General features: G+C 42.0%; 1 protein-coding gene across 1 annotated transcript in view; it reads left to right on the top strand.

The window, feature by feature from the left end:
* Positions 1-20,288, top strand: part of FAM129A (family with sequence similarity 129, member A) — a gene marked incomplete at its 5' end in the record, with an annotated part of 33,217 nt that extends 12,929 nt beyond the window's left edge. Inside the window, 9 exons of the mRNA XM_010189595.1 lie at positions 4,479-4,594; positions 10,498-10,602; positions 10,697-10,859; positions 11,809-11,996; positions 12,248-12,409; positions 14,896-15,006; positions 15,579-15,686; positions 17,531-17,642; positions 18,559-20,288. Coding sequence (XP_010187897.1) covers positions 4,479-4,594; positions 10,498-10,602; positions 10,697-10,859; positions 11,809-11,996; positions 12,248-12,409; positions 14,896-15,006; positions 15,579-15,686; positions 17,531-17,642; positions 18,559-20,288 — 2,795 coding nt within the window. The remainder of the gene's footprint in view (positions 1-4,478; positions 4,595-10,497; positions 10,603-10,696; positions 10,860-11,808; positions 11,997-12,247; positions 12,410-14,895; positions 15,007-15,578; positions 15,687-17,530; positions 17,643-18,558) is intronic.
* Between the last annotated feature and the right edge of the window lie 226 nt (positions 20,289-20,514).

A 20,514-nucleotide genomic window follows, 5' to 3' on the forward strand; every position in this document is an offset into this window, starting at 1 on the left:
CTTAAGAAAAATTCTGCATCTAAGTGTTCAAACATCAACTGGTTTTGAGCTTTGTGGTACAAAGCACAGCAAGAGACCAAACACAGCAGACTGCAGTGCATACAGATACAAAATTTGAACTGGGATGTTCAAATGCAGATTTCATCTTATGTGGATTTGCTGAAAATCCACAATTTTAGCTAGAGGCAGTGAGGTCTGCACCACTCATTCTTTCTGGTAACAAGGCCTGTTTCTAGAAGTTTTTACATAGAGGTTTTCAGTGTTTTGACTGCTGTAAGACAGGTCAATCTATGGCTACGGATGAGACTGAATTCACCAGGGCAATTAATTTCCACTGCTGTCTTTAGACACATACAAGAAGTGTTAGCAAGCCAGAAAAATTGTTCAGAGAGCTTTTCCTGAGGGGCTCCAAACAACGTGCCAGCGACACGTCCATCTTCAAAGGCCCAGCTGTCCTGCCATGGGTGGGAGAGCATGTAGGAACATGGGACTGAAGATTTCCTCCCAACTCGCCTGTTCGACCAAACATTCATCTGCCAAGTGACAGAGAAGGAGCCAAAGCTCATAGCCTGGAGCACCTCGTTAGGAGATCGCAAGTCCCACAGCAGCCGAAACGTTGATACAGCTGAAATTAGGAACAGGACCCTCTCAGTTAGCACTTCTGCACCAGGTGCAAGAGCACTCAGTGGGTATCGAGTAGCCTGGTCCTCTGTGTGTCATTTTGATGAGTTAAGGTTTGAGATTTATTTGTTTTTAAGAGGGATTTAAAGAGTTTATATGCTGCAAGGAAGCTCATTCCTACAGACAGCTTTCTGCTGTACTGAACAAACTCAGCCGTGCCTTTGAGAGATGTGCAAATTTGAGGAGATTTATAAAGTCATGGCATTTCCAGACATCCTTCCATCTTTTAAAAAGGAGCTTTGTAGCAGTTATTCTGTTATGTTTATAAAAGGAATCTGTGGTTAGCAGTATCTTATCTGTTATTAAAATGAGGATCCACACTTGCATATGTAAAGATAGAGTCTCTAGGTGAGTTTTCTTATTTTAAAATTAAACAGAACAAATGGAATTTTGTTTTGCCCTCTGCAAATAAGCTGATGTTATATTTATTAGCAGCTGGAGAAGCTGCTTGGGTAACTTTCCAAGTGCAAACCAGCCTGGATTAAGCACATAGCATCAGTCTGGGTACCTGTAAAGCCTCACCAGCCTTTTGCTGGAGGACATTCAGTAAAATTTATGGCTTTGTATGGGAGTTGGATAAGAATGCCCTACAACCACCACTGCACCAAGCTCCCCTAACGTGCTCCACTTTCTACAAGCAGTGGGGACAGATGGATCACTCGTGATAGGTGCCAGCCAGATCTGTTGAAGGGGCAGCCCCTGCGAGAGTGTTCAGAGAGTGAAGCATGTGTCATCCTTCCTGCTATGACACCGCTGGGCTTTACCACCTGCTGCAGCTGCAGCATCTGCTTCCATCTCCCACGCACAATCCTTTCTCTTGCATGCAAGTGGGGCTACCCCAACAGCTTATTCATTGTTTTCCTTGCCTTGCTATGGCACAATGGAGCTGGCTGCCAAGCCAGCCGCAGTCCTCCAGCCTTTTCATAAACTGCTAGATCTGAATTACAGAAGCTCTGGCTCTTCCCTGCTGAAATCTTGGAGGATGTGCACCACAGCGCCTTTCAGCTTGGGTACAATTCCCTTTTCTTGAGCCGTATCCCATGAATGTGCCTCTGTCTCTGTGCCTTGCCAACAGCTTCTGCACAGCCCAACGCTGGATGGATTTAGTTGTTCGCTGCCTTATCACTGATGCAGTCCTTTCCTCCTATAAGAAAGCGAGAGTGAAATTGCCCGAATTAAGCAATTGTAGTAGCCTGGAAGGATAAAACTTCCTTTCTACGTTGAGCTGTTTCTGTAGTAAGACTGCCATAATGGTGTTTTTCTCCTGTGTTTGCTGACATAGGAAAGAATGCTTGTTTGGGATTTGATGGTTCTTACAAATTGGTATTTATACCATGAACTAGTCAAATGAATGGCTCTTGGATTTTTAGTACCTTCTTCCCACTTCTCTACAGTCAGAACAGAGAGAAAGTACTCCCGTGACCATGAAGTTTAAAACTTGATGATCTTAGAGGAGAGACTCTTGTCAGCACTGGCGCAGCATCATCTCAGCAGCTCCAAGGTCGAGCCCTTTGTCCCTTTTGGTTAGGAGGGAGCACAGCTGTGAAGAAGGAAAACATGTGAGTCATGAGTGGGGGGCCGCGGGAACTGCAGTTCTCCCTTCCTCCAGGCAAGCCCAGCCCTCTTATCTTCAAAATACTCAGAGTTTAATTTTGGGATGACAAAAGCTTCCAGATGCAATGTTCCCTGAACTTTTCAGATGGAAAAGCTCTGTTCTTTCCTTAAAGCTGCCATCAGAGAATGTTCTCTTGGCAGTGAATAGGCTGACTCAAAACTCCTTTACTGATATTTTAGCATCCTGTTGAGACTTGCTACTAAAAATGCTATAAATCATGGTGGTAGCAGTGAAGGAATGGTTGGGATTTTACCTGGATGTTTTTCTCATGTTTGGTCATCAACTGGACTTGAGTAAACTGCGTGATCTCTCTGCACCTCCAAATATCTGCAAAACAGGGACGGTGGTGTCTATAGAGCAGCACTGAGAGAGTGTTTTCTGCAGCTCAGTATGTATAATGTGCCTTCCTGAAGTAATTGTCGCTTCCTGGGGAAACTCTGAAAGGGCAAATTCTGATGTTTAGGCCATTAGCAGATCTGAAAACCCCATTGCCCACCACATAGATAAAATCTGTACAGTGCTGTTTTCAAGCAGTAGTCAGAGTGAAGCACTGATGAAATTAATTGTAGGTTTCTGTGGCTTTCCTTTTTGTTTAAAGCACATGGAGGAGACATTTCAGGCATTACTTCAGTGTTAATCCTTCATGTTTCCCATAATTTGTATAATCTCTGTATTGCCCTTGGCATGTATGCAAGCCTCCTACAAAGCTTCTCTCTTTAGAAGTTTCATGAACAGGTTGGAAGAAGTGCCTTGCTTGACATACAAGGCTTGGGAATTTACCCTCTGTTGCTTCACATAGCAATTGTTTATACATACCAGTATCTTTTAAAGCAGCATACTTACCTTTGAGAGAATTACCATTCTTCTCTTCCCTCCTTTCTTCCTAATGTGTGCACAACAGGACTTCAGCTGATCAAGGCTGCAAGTAGATAACCTTGAAGAGGGGACAATAAACGGTCGTGGCTTTGTTTTTTCCCTTAAGATAATAATCTTCAAAATAATCCTGAAGCTCTGTTTCCTAGCAAAGACACAGCACTTAAATTCCTGAAGTATTTCAGCAGTGGTTTTTCAGCCCAAAGTCCTTACTCAGGTTTGTCAAGCAGCCTAATCGCTCTAGGGAGCTTTTCCACATTTTAAGACAGAGGGACTTTTTCTCCCCGTGTCATGACAAACTAGTTCTGCTGTGTGACTGCTTAATTAACAGTCTCTTTGTCTGTGAAGAAGACTGTCATGTGAAGAAGACTGTTGACTGCAACTATCCTGAAAGCCTTTAGCAAAGATCAAACTGCCTGAGATGCAATTTCTGTTGCACAGCAGTTATCCAGGGTTTGTTAGAGCAAACTGGCTCAGCCACTTCTCAGGTTTTTCCGTGCTGTGGTCTCATTTGTACAACAGTGTCCCCAGGCTACCACGTTGTTCTTGGGAAGAGCTACCATCTAGCAGCAGTAGCCATGGACGATAACCAGATACTCCAGAGCTGTGGTTAAACGTTCCTGAAATATTTAGGGAAAGCAGCACAACTTTGTCAGAAGTTTTTGTGCTTAAATGGTATGAGCAGGGTGCTTGCTTTGTACAGGTCTGATTTATTTTATGTCCGTGAAAAATCGTGTTGATCATCAATTCCTTAATAAAACAAAGAAAATAAAAGACTACTGGGGAGCGTTAACTCAGGGTTCAGCTATTTATCAAAGGCATACAACATGCTGCAGTCAGCTATCAGCATCTTAAATTCATAATCTTAAATTAAAGAAGCAGAAGCTCCCAGCGCTTGGTCCTGCTACGTGGTGTCAAAGTTTTCCCATGTATCATCTTTCACTGCTCACAGGTACAAAGGCAAGGAATGAGCTGCTGTGTGTTAATGCCTGCCTTGCCAAGGTCTGCCACAGAGGAGACTTGCTGCCCTAAAACTCTTACCTTGTCATGTGCTCCCCATTAACCTTTGCTGGTTTAACTTAGCAACTTAGATGGGATGGCTTGTGATAGTTTCTATGTGCAGTGTGATAGCTCAACACTATGCTTCTAAATCTCAATGAAAGCCCAAGGTCTTTAGACATTCAGGTTTAGTAAATTATTTAAACACATCACTGCTGGATGCACATGGAACAGGAAAATAGATCCAAAAAGGGTGGTTATTTTTTTAAAAGTTATTTAAATCCTCTGTGTTACTTTTTGTTTTCTTTAGATTTTCTCAAGCAGACCACGTATGAAGTCGAGGCGTTCTTAGAAGCCATTCAGTTCTTCCGGCAGGAGAAAGGCCACTATGGGACATGGGAAATGATAACTGGCAATGAAAAAGAGGTAAAATAATATCTTCCAGATTTTGCTTTTGGCTTTGGTTATGGCACCTCTGAGGATAGTGAAGATTGTAAAGCCTCTTGGGAAAAAAATGGCATTTCTTAGAAGAAAATCTTGTAGGTAGAAATACCCAAGATACGTAAGTGATATTCCTTTTTTAATAAACACAATTTTGAGGTTTTTTCTAGAAAATGAAAGAAAGCGTGCTATGAACTAAAGTTGTGTTGTGCTGGAATGTAGGGATGACCACATTTCCACAAAAAGCTCACACATCTACCTCAATTTTATGCCACAGTCAATTGGTGAATAAATGCTGTGTCTAGAACAAGGCACTTGCTAACATCTTGCTACCTCATCAGCCACTGTTTATAGTTTTGGTAAATCAGTGGGACCAAAAGCAACACACACCAAACTCAGAACTCAAAGTCTGTGGGCAGCAGATACTCCCTTGTCAGCTGTGTTGGGCTTTCCTCTGGTTTTTCACATTTTCCTGACAGCTATTTTGCAGGTACGACAGATTTTTTCTTCTGTTGCTATTACCTCTGTTACTGAACACAACAGTTTCCTGTTGCGTGTCCTCTAATGCCTCCAGAAGCTACCATAGGAGAACAGGCTTTATAAAGAACAGAACAGTAGCTGAACATAAATTTTGAAGAATCTCTTAATTTTGCTTTTCCCTGTTCTTTGGGAATGAAGCTATTCGTCCTGAGCAGATAAACTAGTAAACCTACTTATTGTGACTTCTGAAACAGTGTCTTGCATAGTAACAGTCACACTTAAACACCAAAAATTTGTGTACTTCAGGTCTTCAGAAATGTGATGCTAAGCTCAGAGCCTGGGTCCATGTTTGGGCACCTGAGTGAGCAGCTTTGGAGCACTGATGGTAGCTGAAGTAACTCCACCGATCCCTCTGGCATCACTCTGGATGACTTTTAGTGCAACTGAGACGTTATTTGGGCCCTGATTTATATTTTTTTTCCAAAGCACTGAGCACTCAGCAGCAAATATTTACTTTAGTACCAGCTGCTGGGTGTTTTCCTTGATGAAATCTGGCTTCCCTTTGGGAAAATGGAAAAAAGCCTGATGGAGAGTTCATGATCCAGGGTTTTGTTTTAAGAAACCAGATTATTCTTTTAGGAGAACTCTACCTTGGAAATGCTGAAAAATGTGGAAACTGGAGAAGAATCGATAAACAGTGTATTTCCCAGTACCATCCTGTCAGAGACTAAAGTTTCTTCCTAATATCTGATAATAAATTTCTTAATATGAGGAGTTCCATCCTTCCAGTGGAGGGAGTGAGGGTTTTTTCTTGCCTCCCCTCCTCCCTCATGTTATGGAGCTATAATAGTGCTAGTTTCATTTTATGTTTTATTTTTCCTGTTGCTTGCCAACTCCTTACTCATAACCCGTATACCTCAAGAGAACTGTAATCAGAAGACATCCAGACTAGTTATACTATTATCTTCTTAGTAATAATTCATTCGGTAAGTATAGTGTGTTCTCATGCCTGCTTTGACCAAGTACAATAATTATTTTAGGCAAATATCCAAGCTAAGTGAATGGTTTGGAACAAGCAAGCTACAATTTGTTGCTGGAAAAACCTCTGCAGAATGCCAATAAATATATTCCCTGACATTCATTTGTAATGACAGTCTCCGCAGCATTAGCTCACATTTAGCTCACATTAGCTATTCTGCCTAGGCACTATAACATGGATGTAATATTAGCAAGTACCCAATTACTCAGCTGAAGACCTACTGAATTTTTTTTGTGTCATGAAAGTTCCTTTTCCTGGTTTTGTTTTTATTCTTCTTCATTTTTAAGGTTTTGTTACTAACAAAGGATAAATTCAAGTCATATTTCACAGGTGTAGTGCTAAAATACAGGGTTAAAACCAAGAAATTTTTGACAACGCTTGTTGTAAGCAACAGTACAGCCCCATAGTGAAAGCACTACAACACACCAATTTTATAGCAGCATAACTCCATCGATCAGTACTGTGGGAATATAGAAATAACATATTGGTAAATCAAGGAGAGCTGAATAAGGGATTGAAAAAACCTGAGCTTCTACAGTGCACCTTTCAGTACAGAAATATAAAACCAATCCAGCATTCCTAACAATGTTGTCAGGGAGCTCAGATTCTTCAGAATATGTTTGATTCGTTGTCATATGCATTATTTGGTCTGTGGCGCTTCACTTTGGGCTATTTGTGGGATTTTTTTCTAAGTGACTCATTAGTTTGAGAGCTGAATTAGCCAATTGGTTTTGACAGGTATTTGAGTCAGCATAGCTGAATTTGAGTGGTGCTATGGCATAATCTAGAAGTACTTCAGTTATATGAAACTACAACAGTAATAGGGTATTGCATATTAGAGGTATATTAGAGGTGTATTAGTAAGTAGGGTATTGTATGTTATATTTCTGTAGGGGCTGTCTTATGCCCAGGAGGTGCTCTGTTTTATGCTATGTGGCATGCAGTCAGAGCCCTTTCATACTTACTTTTGCAGTCTAAGTTCCTGCCATTTCCCTATTGTGTTGCTGGTGTATGCCTAAAACCCGCTCCAGCGGCCGTAGTATGTGAGGTTGAATGTCAGGATGCACTGACACTTCAAGGGCAATGAAAATGCGAAGTTGAGTGGTGTTTTTGCACTCTGCATTGGCTCAGCCAGCAGCTGAGTGCATTAGGGCAGTGATCCTTGAAGGGAGACCATGCTGCGCTGTTGGTGAAGCAAGGAAAAGAGCTGAGTTCAAACATGCATCACTTAGCAAAATCTCTGTTCAAACTCCACTGGAGAGGAAGGAGGGCTACATACTTTGTCTGCGAGACTTTACTGAAACTGTTGAGTGAGCTCGTAATCCTTTACCCAGAGTCAACGAGAAAAGTACGGAATCTTAAGATGCATTTTGTCTGCTTTTTTATAGGGTTACTACGTCTTTGTGATTTCCACTGCATTTCAAAGCTTTCATAGATTCATAGTATTACTTCAGTTGGAAAAGATCTGTAAGATCATCGAGTCCAACCACTAACAACCTCATACATGCTGTACAGTCGGGATAGATAAAAAGCCTTAATGAAAGTGTTATGTGCTGTTCTGTATAGCAAATCACGGTACTTTTGCCTCTGTCATCATAAATTGGCAGCTCTGCATCTGTAACTGTGGGCCAGAACAAACATACCTGGGCAAGATCTATGGACAGAAAATTATCATGGCCAGAAATAAAAGGTGTCCCTCCCTCCTTTGAATCATGAGGATGAGTAATGACTGAACCAAATATGGGACTGAGGTCTTTAATTCAAAACTGAGATGCTTTAAGTAGAGAAATTCAAGAATCCAGCATATATAGAAAGCAGTGATAGCTGCTTCCATAGGAAGCATGTTCAGAGACCTGAGATCACAAAGATACAGAAATAGGGCAGGTCCTATCATGAACTGCCTCCCTCTGCTTGCGTATTTTGCCTTTTTGGCCAACAGCAAGAGGAAAGTGCAGGAGAAAGGTATCTTGCAGCTTCTTTGGGCCAGAGATATGGTGTCCATAAATTAAAGAAATGGAGAGCAAAGCCTAGACTCTTAAAACCAGATGTGTGCCTGTAACTCTGTATTTATTGCCAGTTTGGTACATCTGAGTGGGATGGGCAAGAAAGAAGTTGTAGTTCAAATCTAGGCAGAGACGGTGCAAAGCCTGACAGAGTGGGTGATTCTGAAGAAAACCTCTGAAATGGGTACCAGTGAACGTAACCAGGAATCCATCTCGCACTGTTTCATTCTTTCTGTACCAAAGAAGCCAGGCTTTGATGATTCTTCTGTACACAGCTGGGTTACACTATCAAGAGAACCACAGAAACAGAGAATAATGTAGTTATTCTACTACATATCAAGGGGATCACTGGAGGTTATCCAGTTCAATCCCCCACTCAAAGCAGAGCCAACTTTAGGGGCTTTGTGCAGTGGAGTTCTGATGATACCTAAGATTAGAGATCGCATGACTTGTTCCTATGACTGCCCTCATGGTGAAAAACATTTCTTAGTACTATTTCCCTTGTTGCTACTTGTAGCTGTTGCCTTCTTCCTTTCCCTGTGCATTTCCAAGAAAACTCTGGCTCCGTCTGCCCAACATCCTCCATTATGTAGTTGTAGACAGCAGTAAGGTCTCCTGTGAGCCTTATCTTCTTAAGGTTGGGCAAACCCAGTTCCCTCCACCTCACACGTCATGTGGTACATCCCCTGTCCATCTTGGTGGCCTCTGCTGGATTCACTCCAGTGTGTCAAGATCTGTCTTGAACTGGGGAGCCGAAAACTGGACACCACTCCAGATGTGGTCTGACAAGTGCGGAATAAAGGGGAAAACTCTCCTCCCTGATCTGCTATTGGCCTTTGGTGTGAGGGCACCCTGCAGGCCAGCGTTGAATTTCTTGTCCACCAGGATGCGTGGAAAAGACTCAAGACCCAAGTCCTTTTCTGCAAAACTACTTTCCAGCCAGTTGTTGCCAGCCAACGCTGGTGCACAAGATTGTTTCATCCCAGATGCTGGACTATGCATTTGCTTTTGCTGAACTTCATGAGGCTTTTGTCCACCCATTTCTGCAGCCCATCTAGGTCCCTCTGAATAGCAGCCTTGGCTGCCGGCATATTGACCACTCCCCTAAATTGGTATCATCTGTATGCCCAGTCTGATGTTGTTTCTTTCTAATTGGAACCATCTGCAAAACCGAATGGCCAGTCAGATGCTAGGATCAGAGAGGGTAATGCATCTCTTCTACAACCACTCAATCCCATTTCAAAGTGAAAACGTTCTTGAGGGAGAAAAGTACTCAGAGTCAATTTAAAAAATACAGCAATGATGAACTGACAATATACGTAGAGAAATAATTAAAAAATGGAGCAATGATACCTTTCCTCAGTTTTCCCACATTCCAGAACAAACAGTTGATGTAGAAGTCCTTTTAACACTTTTCTTCCCCCTGCCTTTCTGCTGTGGTGCACCTTTGTCATGGAATCTGTCTTAGGTTATGTATTTCATATGGGTTTTGTTCAAGAATCTGGAGGTGTTGGGAGGAGACTTTAACGTATACAAATTCTCCAATGTGAAAGATTTATTGTTTATAGGCCAGTATGGTTATCTTTTAGTGACAAAAGAAATTGCTTGAAAAGTTTTTCACAAACTCCAACAGCTATTTGTTTTATCCCTTTTGCCTCAGGATTAGGCTGGAGCTCATGTATCTTTTGGATATTGTCACAAAGTTTTGAAAAAATTCAGAGTTGAATTATTTGATTCACAGATCACCCGTATTTCTGGGTTCCATTTCTGTCCCATATCCTGGTTTTCCTGGGATCTCATTCTTTTCTTGTTTTAATTGTGAACTTGTTGCTCACCTGAAAAAGGGCTGGAGATGCACATTGGTACAGTCATATCTTTCTTTTCTGGGCTGGTTATCTTCATAACAGAAGCATCCTTTGTCTGGTGGCTCTTTAGAACAATTTCTCCTCGCCGATGCCTCCTCTGAGAGGGTGTGAGTGTCCCAGAACAAGGCCAGTCAGCCAACTAACTTCTCAAATGCTTTTGATCCAATTGCTCAGTTGTTATCAGTCGTTTTAGCCGCACTGATTTTTACATGGCAATTTCATAATAGCATGCAGTAAATTTTAACAGGCATCTTAGTTCATCTGTTGTCAACTGTTGCATGGTGTCTCAAAGTCTTTCAGTGAAAAATGCTTCAGATGAAATGCGTGGAGCTTCCCTCAGGCATACCTAATACGTTAAATCCAGTCCTGGCAACCTGAGATAGCTGAGGCATTGGATATTTGAGGTTACCTGGTTTTGCACATCATTCTGTGATGCAAGTGCTGAGTTTTCAGATAAAGAACTGTATGTGAACTTGTCATTTTAATCTTCTGTCCATACAGATCCTGAGCAACCTTGTGATGGAGGAACTCCTGCCTAACCTTCAGACAATGATCCTGCCTAAAATGAAAGGAAAGAGGAATGATAGGAAGCGGGCCTGGTTTGGTGTAAGTACTGGTATTTGCAAAGTATTTGTTTCTCATAGACATTGCTTGTGTGTGCTGATTCTGATCTATGCTTCTTAATGTAATTTGGATTTAGATTGTAGAAGAGACTTATGGCTTAGTCCAGCAGCAGGTGGCAGAAGGATTAAGTACCTTGAAAGAAGAATGCAGGGATTTTGCAAAAACTCTTGAAGGAACCATTCGCTCAGACATGGATCAGATTCTGAACTCCAAGAACTTCTTAGCTGGAAAAATCAAAGGTTAGTGGAGGAACAGCTGCGTTTTGGAGCCATTTTTAAAATGTTTCCCATTGTGTTGCTCAAATTACTAGATGTCAGTGTTTTAACATCCTCATGTGTTTTGAAAAATCCAACCAGAGACACTAATTTTCAGAAAACTAGTGCTTTGAGCCTCTGCTGCCTTTGCTGGGAACTGATACCTGTGGCTGCTGTGTCTGTGAAAAACACAGGTCTTCTCAAGTTGGAGCTACAGCTGACAGATTTTGAGTATCCTGATTAGAGTTGCTCATTCTGCTTTCATTTTCACTTGGACAGGGACAGCCTTACGTAATGAAGATACAGGTCATGAGAGCATAATTAAAAGTGTAGTGGTTTTGACCTGATGTCTAGGAATGCACCACAATAACAGGTTCTGGTTATGTGACAAATCATAGGCTTCTTAGGTGGTTTTAAACTAATGTGAAGTAATGATAATTTTGCTATGAATAGAAAAATGAGTGTAAAAAGCAAGCAAAACATTAGTTGATGCTGCTTAAGCTAGCAGGTAAACAGCTGATAATTTAGGAGCTGTTTTGATAAAACTCAGGATGTGCTGTTGATATTCTCACGTGCCAGACCAGGATGCTTTCAGTGAACTGTAGAGTACTGAGTTCAGAAGCCTCCTTACATGGCCATGCTCTGTGCAAACCTCCCAGCATTTATCAGTACTGACAGCTGCTCCATCCTCTGCTCTCACAGTGCCCCCAAGCTGCTAGTGTTTGGTGAGGTGGGGCTTGGGAAAGCATGTTTCATTGTCACTCATGAAACTGTAAACTCTCCCTTCATCACCCTCATCATCTTTGTGGAGGTGTGACTCCAAGGAAAAATACGGAGGCATTTAATTCATTGTAAAGTGGATCAGTTCAGATTACTCTTTTTGTTATATCTCTTAGTAGCCTAAATGCAACCGTTCTGTTGTCTCACACTCCAGCCACTGTTTCTGAGCCTGCCCAGAAGTGCTGCACAGAAAATATCCAGCCATTTCTCACATCCATATTAGAGGAGCTCATGGGTCCAGTGAGTTCTGGCTTCACTGAAGTCCGCTCACTTTTTGATAAAGAAGTTAATGAAATCAATCAGGACTTCCAGAAGACAAACGATATCACGAAGCTAAAGGAGGTAAGACAAAAATGTACTTGGAGCTTTTTATATTAGCACAAGGGCCTTCTGGCTGGAACTTGACTGAGAGCAGTATTTGCTTTCCCAGCTGGTAGTATGTTAGCGCTTGGTTTTGTCATTCAGAAAGTGGTATTTGTGCAACTAGAGTGCAGATAACAGAATTTGTTTTAAGGCCACTGTAACATTCTGTATTAAAAATTTGCCTCTTGTTGCTTTCTCTCAAAACCTGTTCTTCTTTCACTGGAATGCAGAACGTGGAGCAGCTTATGAACCTACCATTCAACTCTGTGAAAATGGAGCCCTGCTATCTGAAAGTGAACCTCCTTCAGGAGCTCCTTCAAGACCTCAAGAGTCGCTTCAAGGTCTATCACATTGATTTTGTGATTCAGAGGACACAGAACATCATGCAAGAGGTACTGTAAGATCCAGTTTTTCCCCCTGGGAGAACAGGTTAGATTTGTCCTTCTACTCTGCTTCAAAGTGATCTTGGTAAAAAGCTGTGCAAGAGCCACAGAGTATCTCTCAGTAAAAGTACAGATAACAAAACCTAAGAAAATCACAGCTAGAACCTGTTTGACATTTATATTTGAGAGACTGCATGCATGTGAGCCTTTCAGCACAGCACATGAACTTTGGATGGATTGTCTCTTCCTCTGAACTTTCATGTTCTGAATTCTCAGTGTCTCAGCACCCCAGAAAGTTGTGCGTGTATCAACCGAGTGGCTAAAATCTCTCTGACTTCCATTCTCAAAGGTTGACTTTCCAGGAAAGGTCTTAAAATTATTTTACCAAAATGGAATGTCTCTTCCTTTGTACTTTATTTTCCCATGAATATAAAGTAAAGCAATTCAGGTTTGAAACTGGCAATTACTTGGACACAGATGACATCTCAGGATGTAGCTGCACGTAGGTGCTTTAACCAACTTCAGTTCTTATGGGAATGGTTCAAGTGACTACACCATTTGAGATGAAAAAGGAACTCCATCTCTTTTTCCCCTCTAGTGTGTATTGGTGTATGCTATAATTTTGCTTTGCTTTTATTTCTTCTGGATGCCTGGCCAGAAATCTATTGGGAGTGGGCCAGCAGACTTCTTTCAATTGCCAGATCACAAGGCAGATTTGGCCTTGTAGCTCTGTGTTAAATCCTGTCACTTTAATCTGCACTTGAGAAACTGAATAATCTAGTCAGTAATCTTGTGAAATGGAGCTGTTCCAGTTCTGTGGAGTGGGAGTTATGAATATGGAAAGCAAGTCCTTAGCATGGAGGTGGGATAGAGGTTTTCCTAAAAGCAGCTCCTCTAAGTACAGCCGTGATCAGCAGCCAAAGAATTATTCAAAAATAAAATTCTGATTTCATGTCTGGGTCTTTCAGGGAGGGACCATTCCAAAATGCTGCCAAATCAAGGGTCTTTCAGTAAGTGAAGACCATGAGTCAAGACACAGAAGTAGACAAAACATGAGGGTTTTTGTTCTGAACAGGAGTCAAAATGCACAATAAATAAGTTAAATTAAAGCATAAGCTGTTCTAAAAATGCTGTTATTGCTTCTCTCTTTAAAAGGCTGGTATTTTTATAATAAAAACAGTAAGTAGTTTCACTTTATAGAATCACAGAATGGTTTTGCTTGGAAAAGACCTTTAGGATCATCGAGTCATGGTGACTCCACCACCTCCCTGGGCAGCCTGTTCCAGTGCTTGACAACCCTTACAGTGAAGAAATTCCTCTTGATATCCAACCTAAACCTCCCCTGGTGCAACTTGAGGCCATTTCCCCTTGACCTATCACTATAGCTACCAGGGAGAAGAGAGCAGCCCCCAGCTCAACACAACCTCCTTCCAGGTAGTTGTAGAGAGCCATAAGGTCTTCTTTTAGCCTCCTTTTCTCCAGACTAAACAACCCCAGCTCCCTCAGCTGCTCCTCATAAGATTTGTGCCATAAACCCTTCACCATTTTCGTTGCCCTTCTTTGGACACGCTTCAGCATCTGAATGTTGTTTTTGTAGTGAGGCCCAAAACTGAACACAGGATTCGAGGTGCGGCCTCACCAGTGTCGAGTACAGGGGAAGGATAACTTCCCTGCTCCTGCTGGCCACACTATTCCTGATACAAGCCAGGATGCTGTTGGCCTTCTTGGCCACCTGGGCACACTGCTGGCTCATGTTCAGCTGGCTGTTGACCAACACCCCCTGGTCCTTCTCCTCCAGGCTGCTCTCCAGCCACTCATCCCCAAGCCTGTAGCGCTGTGTGGGGTTGTTGTGACCCTAGTGCAGGACCTGGCACTTGCTGAAGCTCATGCAATTGACCTCGGCTCATCAACTTTGTGTCCATGGACATTTGTTTTATTAACGAGTAAGGTCAGACATGTCTGTGTGTGTGTGGTCTTAATGTCTAACTCGGGTGGAGGCTGAAGCAGGATTCCTTGGCTTGGGAGTTTGGCATCCTCTAGTGGCCAGTTTTAGAAAATTTGGGAGCTCAATGCTCAACTGGCATACATAAAGCTGCTTTAGTGACTGCCCTAGAACAACGCAAATTTATGATTTTTTAGTAAGTTTGCTGTTATAACTTTGTTTATTTACATTAGCAAACTTCCTAGTGTTGGCCTCCCTGTAAACTCAATATAGAAGTTAGAGGTAGTTTCATTTTCTGATTCTCTTGCACTAAGTAGTCTTCTTTTTGGTTTCCCATTTCAAAACTGTTGCCATCTAGACAAGGCTTTTCTTCCCCTTCCACAAAAATTTAAAGTATTTGAAATATGTATCGATTTTAGGCCTGTTATTCTTTCTCAGTTTCACTGTCTCAAAAATACAATTTCAGTTAATGGTGACATTTATCGTATTTCTTTATGCATGTAGGAATTCTATGGTACTGGTCTTTATCAGATTTTTTAATTATTATTTTTAGCTGATGGAAAATGCAGTTTATACTTTTGAGCAGTTGTTCTCTCCAAGTCGCCAAGTAGACTCAGCGAAAGTTGCAACCACCATCGAAAAAGTCAAGCTGAGAGTTCTGAAGGTAAATGTAATGTTGCAGCATTTGCACAGGAAGACCTTGGGTTCTGTATTTTATGTGAATTTATCTCAGTATTTGAAAGATGGTATCTTTTACCATCCACTGGGAAATACTGATTTTGTGGCACTTAGCAAAGCTGCTCATTTGGGGGGGTGAAATCTAGTTCTGGGCAGAGAGCTGTAGAATTATTTATGTCTTTTAACTGCAATTAAATCAGCTGGAAATGATGATGTGGATGTGGGTAAATAATTTTGTATTAGCTTTATAATTAGCCTGCCCTTACAATTTATTATCGTTTGAAAAGGCAGTGCTGAAATACCTGCAGAGAGCAATCAGGGGGTCATTTCTAGCCTAGGTAGAAATAAAAATGAAGGGAGATTCCAGAAAACCAGATTTGTTGGTAAAAGCGAGAATAACCTGCTTGGGAATTCAAACCCCTGAGCGTACCTGTGATGTGGTATCCTTTAGGATTCACCCGTCACTGACTACGGGATAACAAGAACCAGTTCCTCCTATGAGTGATTAATGACCCCAGACATGTTTGTGCTTGTTTCTCTTTTTGTCTGGTTTGACAGCAATATGACTATGACAGCAGCACCATCCGGAAGAAGATATTTCAAGAAGCATTGGTACAGATTACTTTGCCCACAATGCAAAAGACGCTGGCTTCAACGTGCAAACCAGTAGGTTTCTGTAATTTAAATAAAAATTAGAAAAAGGCAGGGAAGGTTTAACAACTTGGCAGTAAATCCTCGACTCTACGAAGCTGCTTTCTCTTGAGGAGTTGTGCAGATTGGCTGCCTGCTCGGCCACATACCGCTTTGATTTGCCAGTTTGTGGGCTGGGTAAATTTGGAGCATAAGGAGGATTCCAGGAAACAGGGAAACTGCCTATACAGCTTTCTCTCTCAAAGATAGTTGCAGATCTTTGCCCGTTCCCCTTTCATTTCTTTCCTGGAGATCTGAAGTCCCCTCAAACTGGACTGCTCTTGACAGTTACAATTGTAGGTTATGAGCTTGTCCTTCTGTTCAGCAGCCTTGCTGCAGGCTGAAATTCAGTCCATGGGAGAGGGCACCTCGCTCTTTGGCAGCGCCCCGAGGCGTGGCTATGACCATGCACAGCCTCTGCTGATGACCTCCTTGGAAGCCAAATGCCTGCTTGGGCAGCAGGAGCAGCAAGCAGACAGGCTGTGCGCTTGCTTTCAGTGATTTTAAATGCAAGTCATTGTGTCAGTAATCAGGAAACAAACATACAAAAGCATTCTCTTTTGCCCTTAATCACAGGGGTAGCTTAGTACTCAGCAAATGCAGCTACCAGAGTTTCACGGAGATGTTATCATGTGGCTACATCAGGGGCCAGTTGGAATGCTGTTTGCCTTGGCTCAAAATAAATACCCTTCTTGAAGCCCATGCATATGCTTTTGCATTTTTACTGTACCTGCTGAATGGTGACTGCCCTAAGCCGTCCCGGCGTCTTTGCCCTCTTTTTTCCTTTGATGTTCATCCATTACCAGAGGCTGTAAGCTCTCACACAGGGTGTGCTGCTCTTGCTGTTCCTTCCCAGCTTGTTTCAGTTTCAAAAACAAGTTTAAAACCAAGTGTTTTGCCAAATTTTGCTTGTGAGTCTTTGAGTATTGATTATTCAAACATACAACTTTAAAAAAATATTTTAAATCACTCTCTTCTGTATGTCACTCTCTTTACTATCCCCAAAATAGTAGTCTCTTGTAGAGTGTCAGCAGGGCTTTCAAGACATGGTGTCTATGCACAGGGGCAAGCATCTCATCACCTTGAATGTATGTAGAAAGGGTGGAGTCCCACATCGTGTCTCTGTCATACAGGATGGAGGAAGCAGTCGTGGTTCAAACTTCCCAGAAGCCCTTTCTGTTTAATTTCTCACAAGCTATTTGCCTTTGTCCCTCCGCAGAAATGAGCAGCCAGCTCTAGAAGCAAATGTGCAGCACAGTTGGCATGCCTAGTCAAGTCTTGACCTTCTATTTGAAAACCACCTTTGTTTGTCTGTAGGCACCTCTTCTAGACATGGGCAGAGGTCACTTAATTTACTTTTTGTAGACCACCAAGCAGCTGCTTGAGCAGTGATAGTGACTCAGTTATTGTCTAAACAGGCTACTGCATATAAATCAGTAAGCGAAAAAATGTTACACACCTATTAGAAAAACAAACCCAAAGCCTGTATCTCCCATGCTCACTGTGGACTTCCCTCCCTGGACAAACAGTGTGTGAGGCATTTCCTCACCAGCTATTTATTTCAGAATTGTTTATTATAATGCAGATGGCAATGATTTATAATGCTTTTAAATGTATTTGTAGTGCATGAATACTATATCCAACTGCAAGTTGGATAAGTGCATAATAAATTGTGAACATAGTTTAAATAGTTCACCTCAAGAGCCAGCAAGGAGCATTGCAAGACCTGCTAGCTGGCATCTCCAAGCTGCTCTGTTGAAGTAGTACTCTCAGAATCTCTCATTTTAATGTATCTCTTCCTTTCTTCTGTATCTGCGCAGGAGCTGCAGAAATATGAGCAGTACATTTTTGCTGATTACACTAGCGTGATCCAAGTAGAGAATGTGTATGAAGAGATTTTGTATCAGACTCTGCTTGAAGAATCCCTGAAAGGTGAGAATATTCTTGAGGTGACAGTAATGACATTTTGCTGCTGGCTGGCAAGCTTTTGATTCAGAGCTTCCCCAAGTCCCAGCCTGGCTGTTTCAAACCCGGATCCCACTTGCCCGAAGACTGGTGGTTATGGTGCGACAGTATTTTCATTCAGCTCACTAAAAATGTGTGGCAAGCCCTAAAATCCGAACTATGGGGCAACTTTACTAAACCTGGGAAACCTGAAGTGATAGCTGAGCACAAGCCTATTTCTAACAAAATGTAATTATGCCAGCTTAATTTTGTCTTGATTCCCTGGGTCAATGAAATTATGCTCTTATTTGCAAAGATTTGGTGATACCTAGCAGCAGTGAAAATGAATTTCTTCAAAATAAATGTACTGCTGGATGCAGTTTCCAGTACATCACTGATGCCGGTGCAGTACTCCCTGCAGATCTCTCTACTTTTGTGTCAGAAAATGAAACTATTCTGGATGGCATATATAGATATATAAAATAATTGTATCTCTCTGAAATGTCTCTCTACACCCTAGATAAAAGACAAGCTTCTCTATTGCACAGTAAATTTTAATAGACACTCTTTGGCACTCTCATGCAAAAATATCAATATAATAATTAATGCAACGAGCGCACTTTTATTCATATATTCGGTGTAAATACTTCTGCATTGAAGCACTACCTTCATGCATTGCAGGACCTCTGGTAGTTTTCTGTTACAGCAATGCTTAGGTAAATATTGAAGTTCCATTATTCAGAACAGACAAAATCTGCCCTCCCCAAGAAATGTAAACTAAAAAAGCATGAATATCAAATATCTGTAATATCAAAAATGTGTGGCATTAGAAACTAGGGAAAACAGCAGACATTTTTCAGTGTACCTCTGTCACTAAATAGTTTGGTCTTTCTGTTTTATTTAGTGATAAAAGAAGCTGCCGTTATGAAGAAGCACAACCTCTTTGAAGATAATGTGAATTTGCCCTGTGAAAGCGTGTCCAGCTTAACAGACCTGAAGACCCCTTCAGGATCAGTACAAACGACTCCTGCAAAGAAGCCCTCTGCCACCCGAGCTGAGATGTCAGACACTGACACTCAAAGTGAGGAAACGCTCATCGTGACAGAAAAGATTTCTTGGGAGAAGGGTGCTGAAGATAGGAAGTCATCAGACAAAGAGGCAGTCGCTGCTGGTAATGCAGCTGGTGGTCAGGCAAGCAAAAGGGAAGAATTGGTCATTACAGACATTGGTGAAAAAGAAGAATCCCTTCCAGCTACACTTACAAATCAAAAAATTGCAGAGGAAAGAAATGTTTTGGAGAATGAAGACACAGTGAAAGCAGAATGTGTAGCGAGCACTGAGAAAGTGCTTATGACACAACAGGAAGCTCTGGAGGAAAGAGTAACTCCTGAGACTGAAACTGCAGCGAAAGATATTGGAGCCAGCCCTAAAAAAGAACTTAAGGTAGATGAAGGAGCAGTGGAGGAAAAGGTGACTTCTGAGAGTCAAACGGCAACAGATGCTGTATTAGTCAGTGGCACTGAAAAAGAAAGCAAAGCACAGGAAGTTGCTCAGCTAAAGCTGACTTCCCCGCACCATAATGTAGCAGAGACAGAGATTTTAGGGAATGCTGAAAAGAGAATCAAGGTAGAAAAAGAATTTATGGAAGAATTATCTCAGAGTGAAAATGTGGTAGAAACAGGGTTTGAAGAGAATAGTGAAAAAGAAAGCAATGACCAAGGAGTGAGTACTGAGACAAGAGTTATTTCCCAGGAAGAAACCACAGGAAAAGGAGGGTTTGGGGATAATCCTGAAAAAGAAATCAAGTCAGAAGAAAAGAGTTGTAAATCCCCTGATGATGTGAATGAGATAAGGAGTTTGCTGATGTTGTCTGTTGAGATACCAGCAGATAGTCCCGCTGAGAACATAAGGGAGATTTGTGAAGGTGAGATATTAAAGTTGCAGGAGCACAATAAAGGGATCAATGAGACGAGCAAAATGGCTGCGGCAGAAATTCAAGTGAGCCAGATGATCATGCATAAAGATGCAGCAGAATGTGCAGAGTTCCAGGAGGACCAGCCATCTTCATCTACTTTGGGGGCAGATGGTATGGATTTAGTGAATGTGTCGGAAGGGTCCTGCAATGTGGCACAAGCAGAATCACTGTTGGAAAGCTCCGATATTCCTCAGGAATCCAAGGCAGAGGTGGAGATCAAGCAAAGCGTTTGGTACACAGGTGTGGGAAGCTGCGAAAGGGATAGATTGCAGCCAGAGGAACGCACTGATAATGTGTCTGAAGGCCAAAGATTAGATGAGGAGGCTGGAGGAGCAGGGAATAGCCATGCCCTCCCAGTGGAGGTAGGGACCGAGAGCTTTTTTCATAATCCTGCTGAAAATGCAGACACAATGCAAGTGCCCATTTTGTATACAGAAAACCCAAGAACAGAACTGCTAGATGTGCCAGTTTCTACAGTGCCGGAGCAGGGCGAGGTTAGCACCATGGAGGTCACAGGAGATACAGAGGCTGGTGAGGAGGAAGGGAAGCCAGAAGACAAATTGTCTTCACACACAGGAATAAAAAGCACAGAAGTAAAAGATGTATTCATGGAAGAAAACAGAGAAGATAGTCATGCACAGCAAAACTCTGAAGAGTAATAAGTTTTTCAGCCCAGCCCTGCAGGGTTTATTTACTCCAGTAATCCCTGTTTAATTGTGAATACTTACTTGGGTCAGGGCTAGAGGAAATGGGCCTTGTTGTGGTGTTACCAGCTCTTGTAGTTTCCACACAGTTTCCTTTCTGAGTGATGGGTGGTAGGTTTGTTTTTGGTCAAAGCCCTCGCTGTTTAAAACCAGGTTACTGTTGGGGCACCCCATCTTTCAC

This window comes from Mesitornis unicolor, unplaced genomic scaffold, assembly GCF_000695765.1.
Source record: "Mesitornis unicolor isolate BGI_N332 unplaced genomic scaffold, ASM69576v1 scaffold17978, whole genome shotgun sequence".
Classification (NCBI taxonomy): Eukaryota; Metazoa; Chordata; class Aves; order Mesitornithiformes; family Mesitornithidae; genus Mesitornis; species Mesitornis unicolor.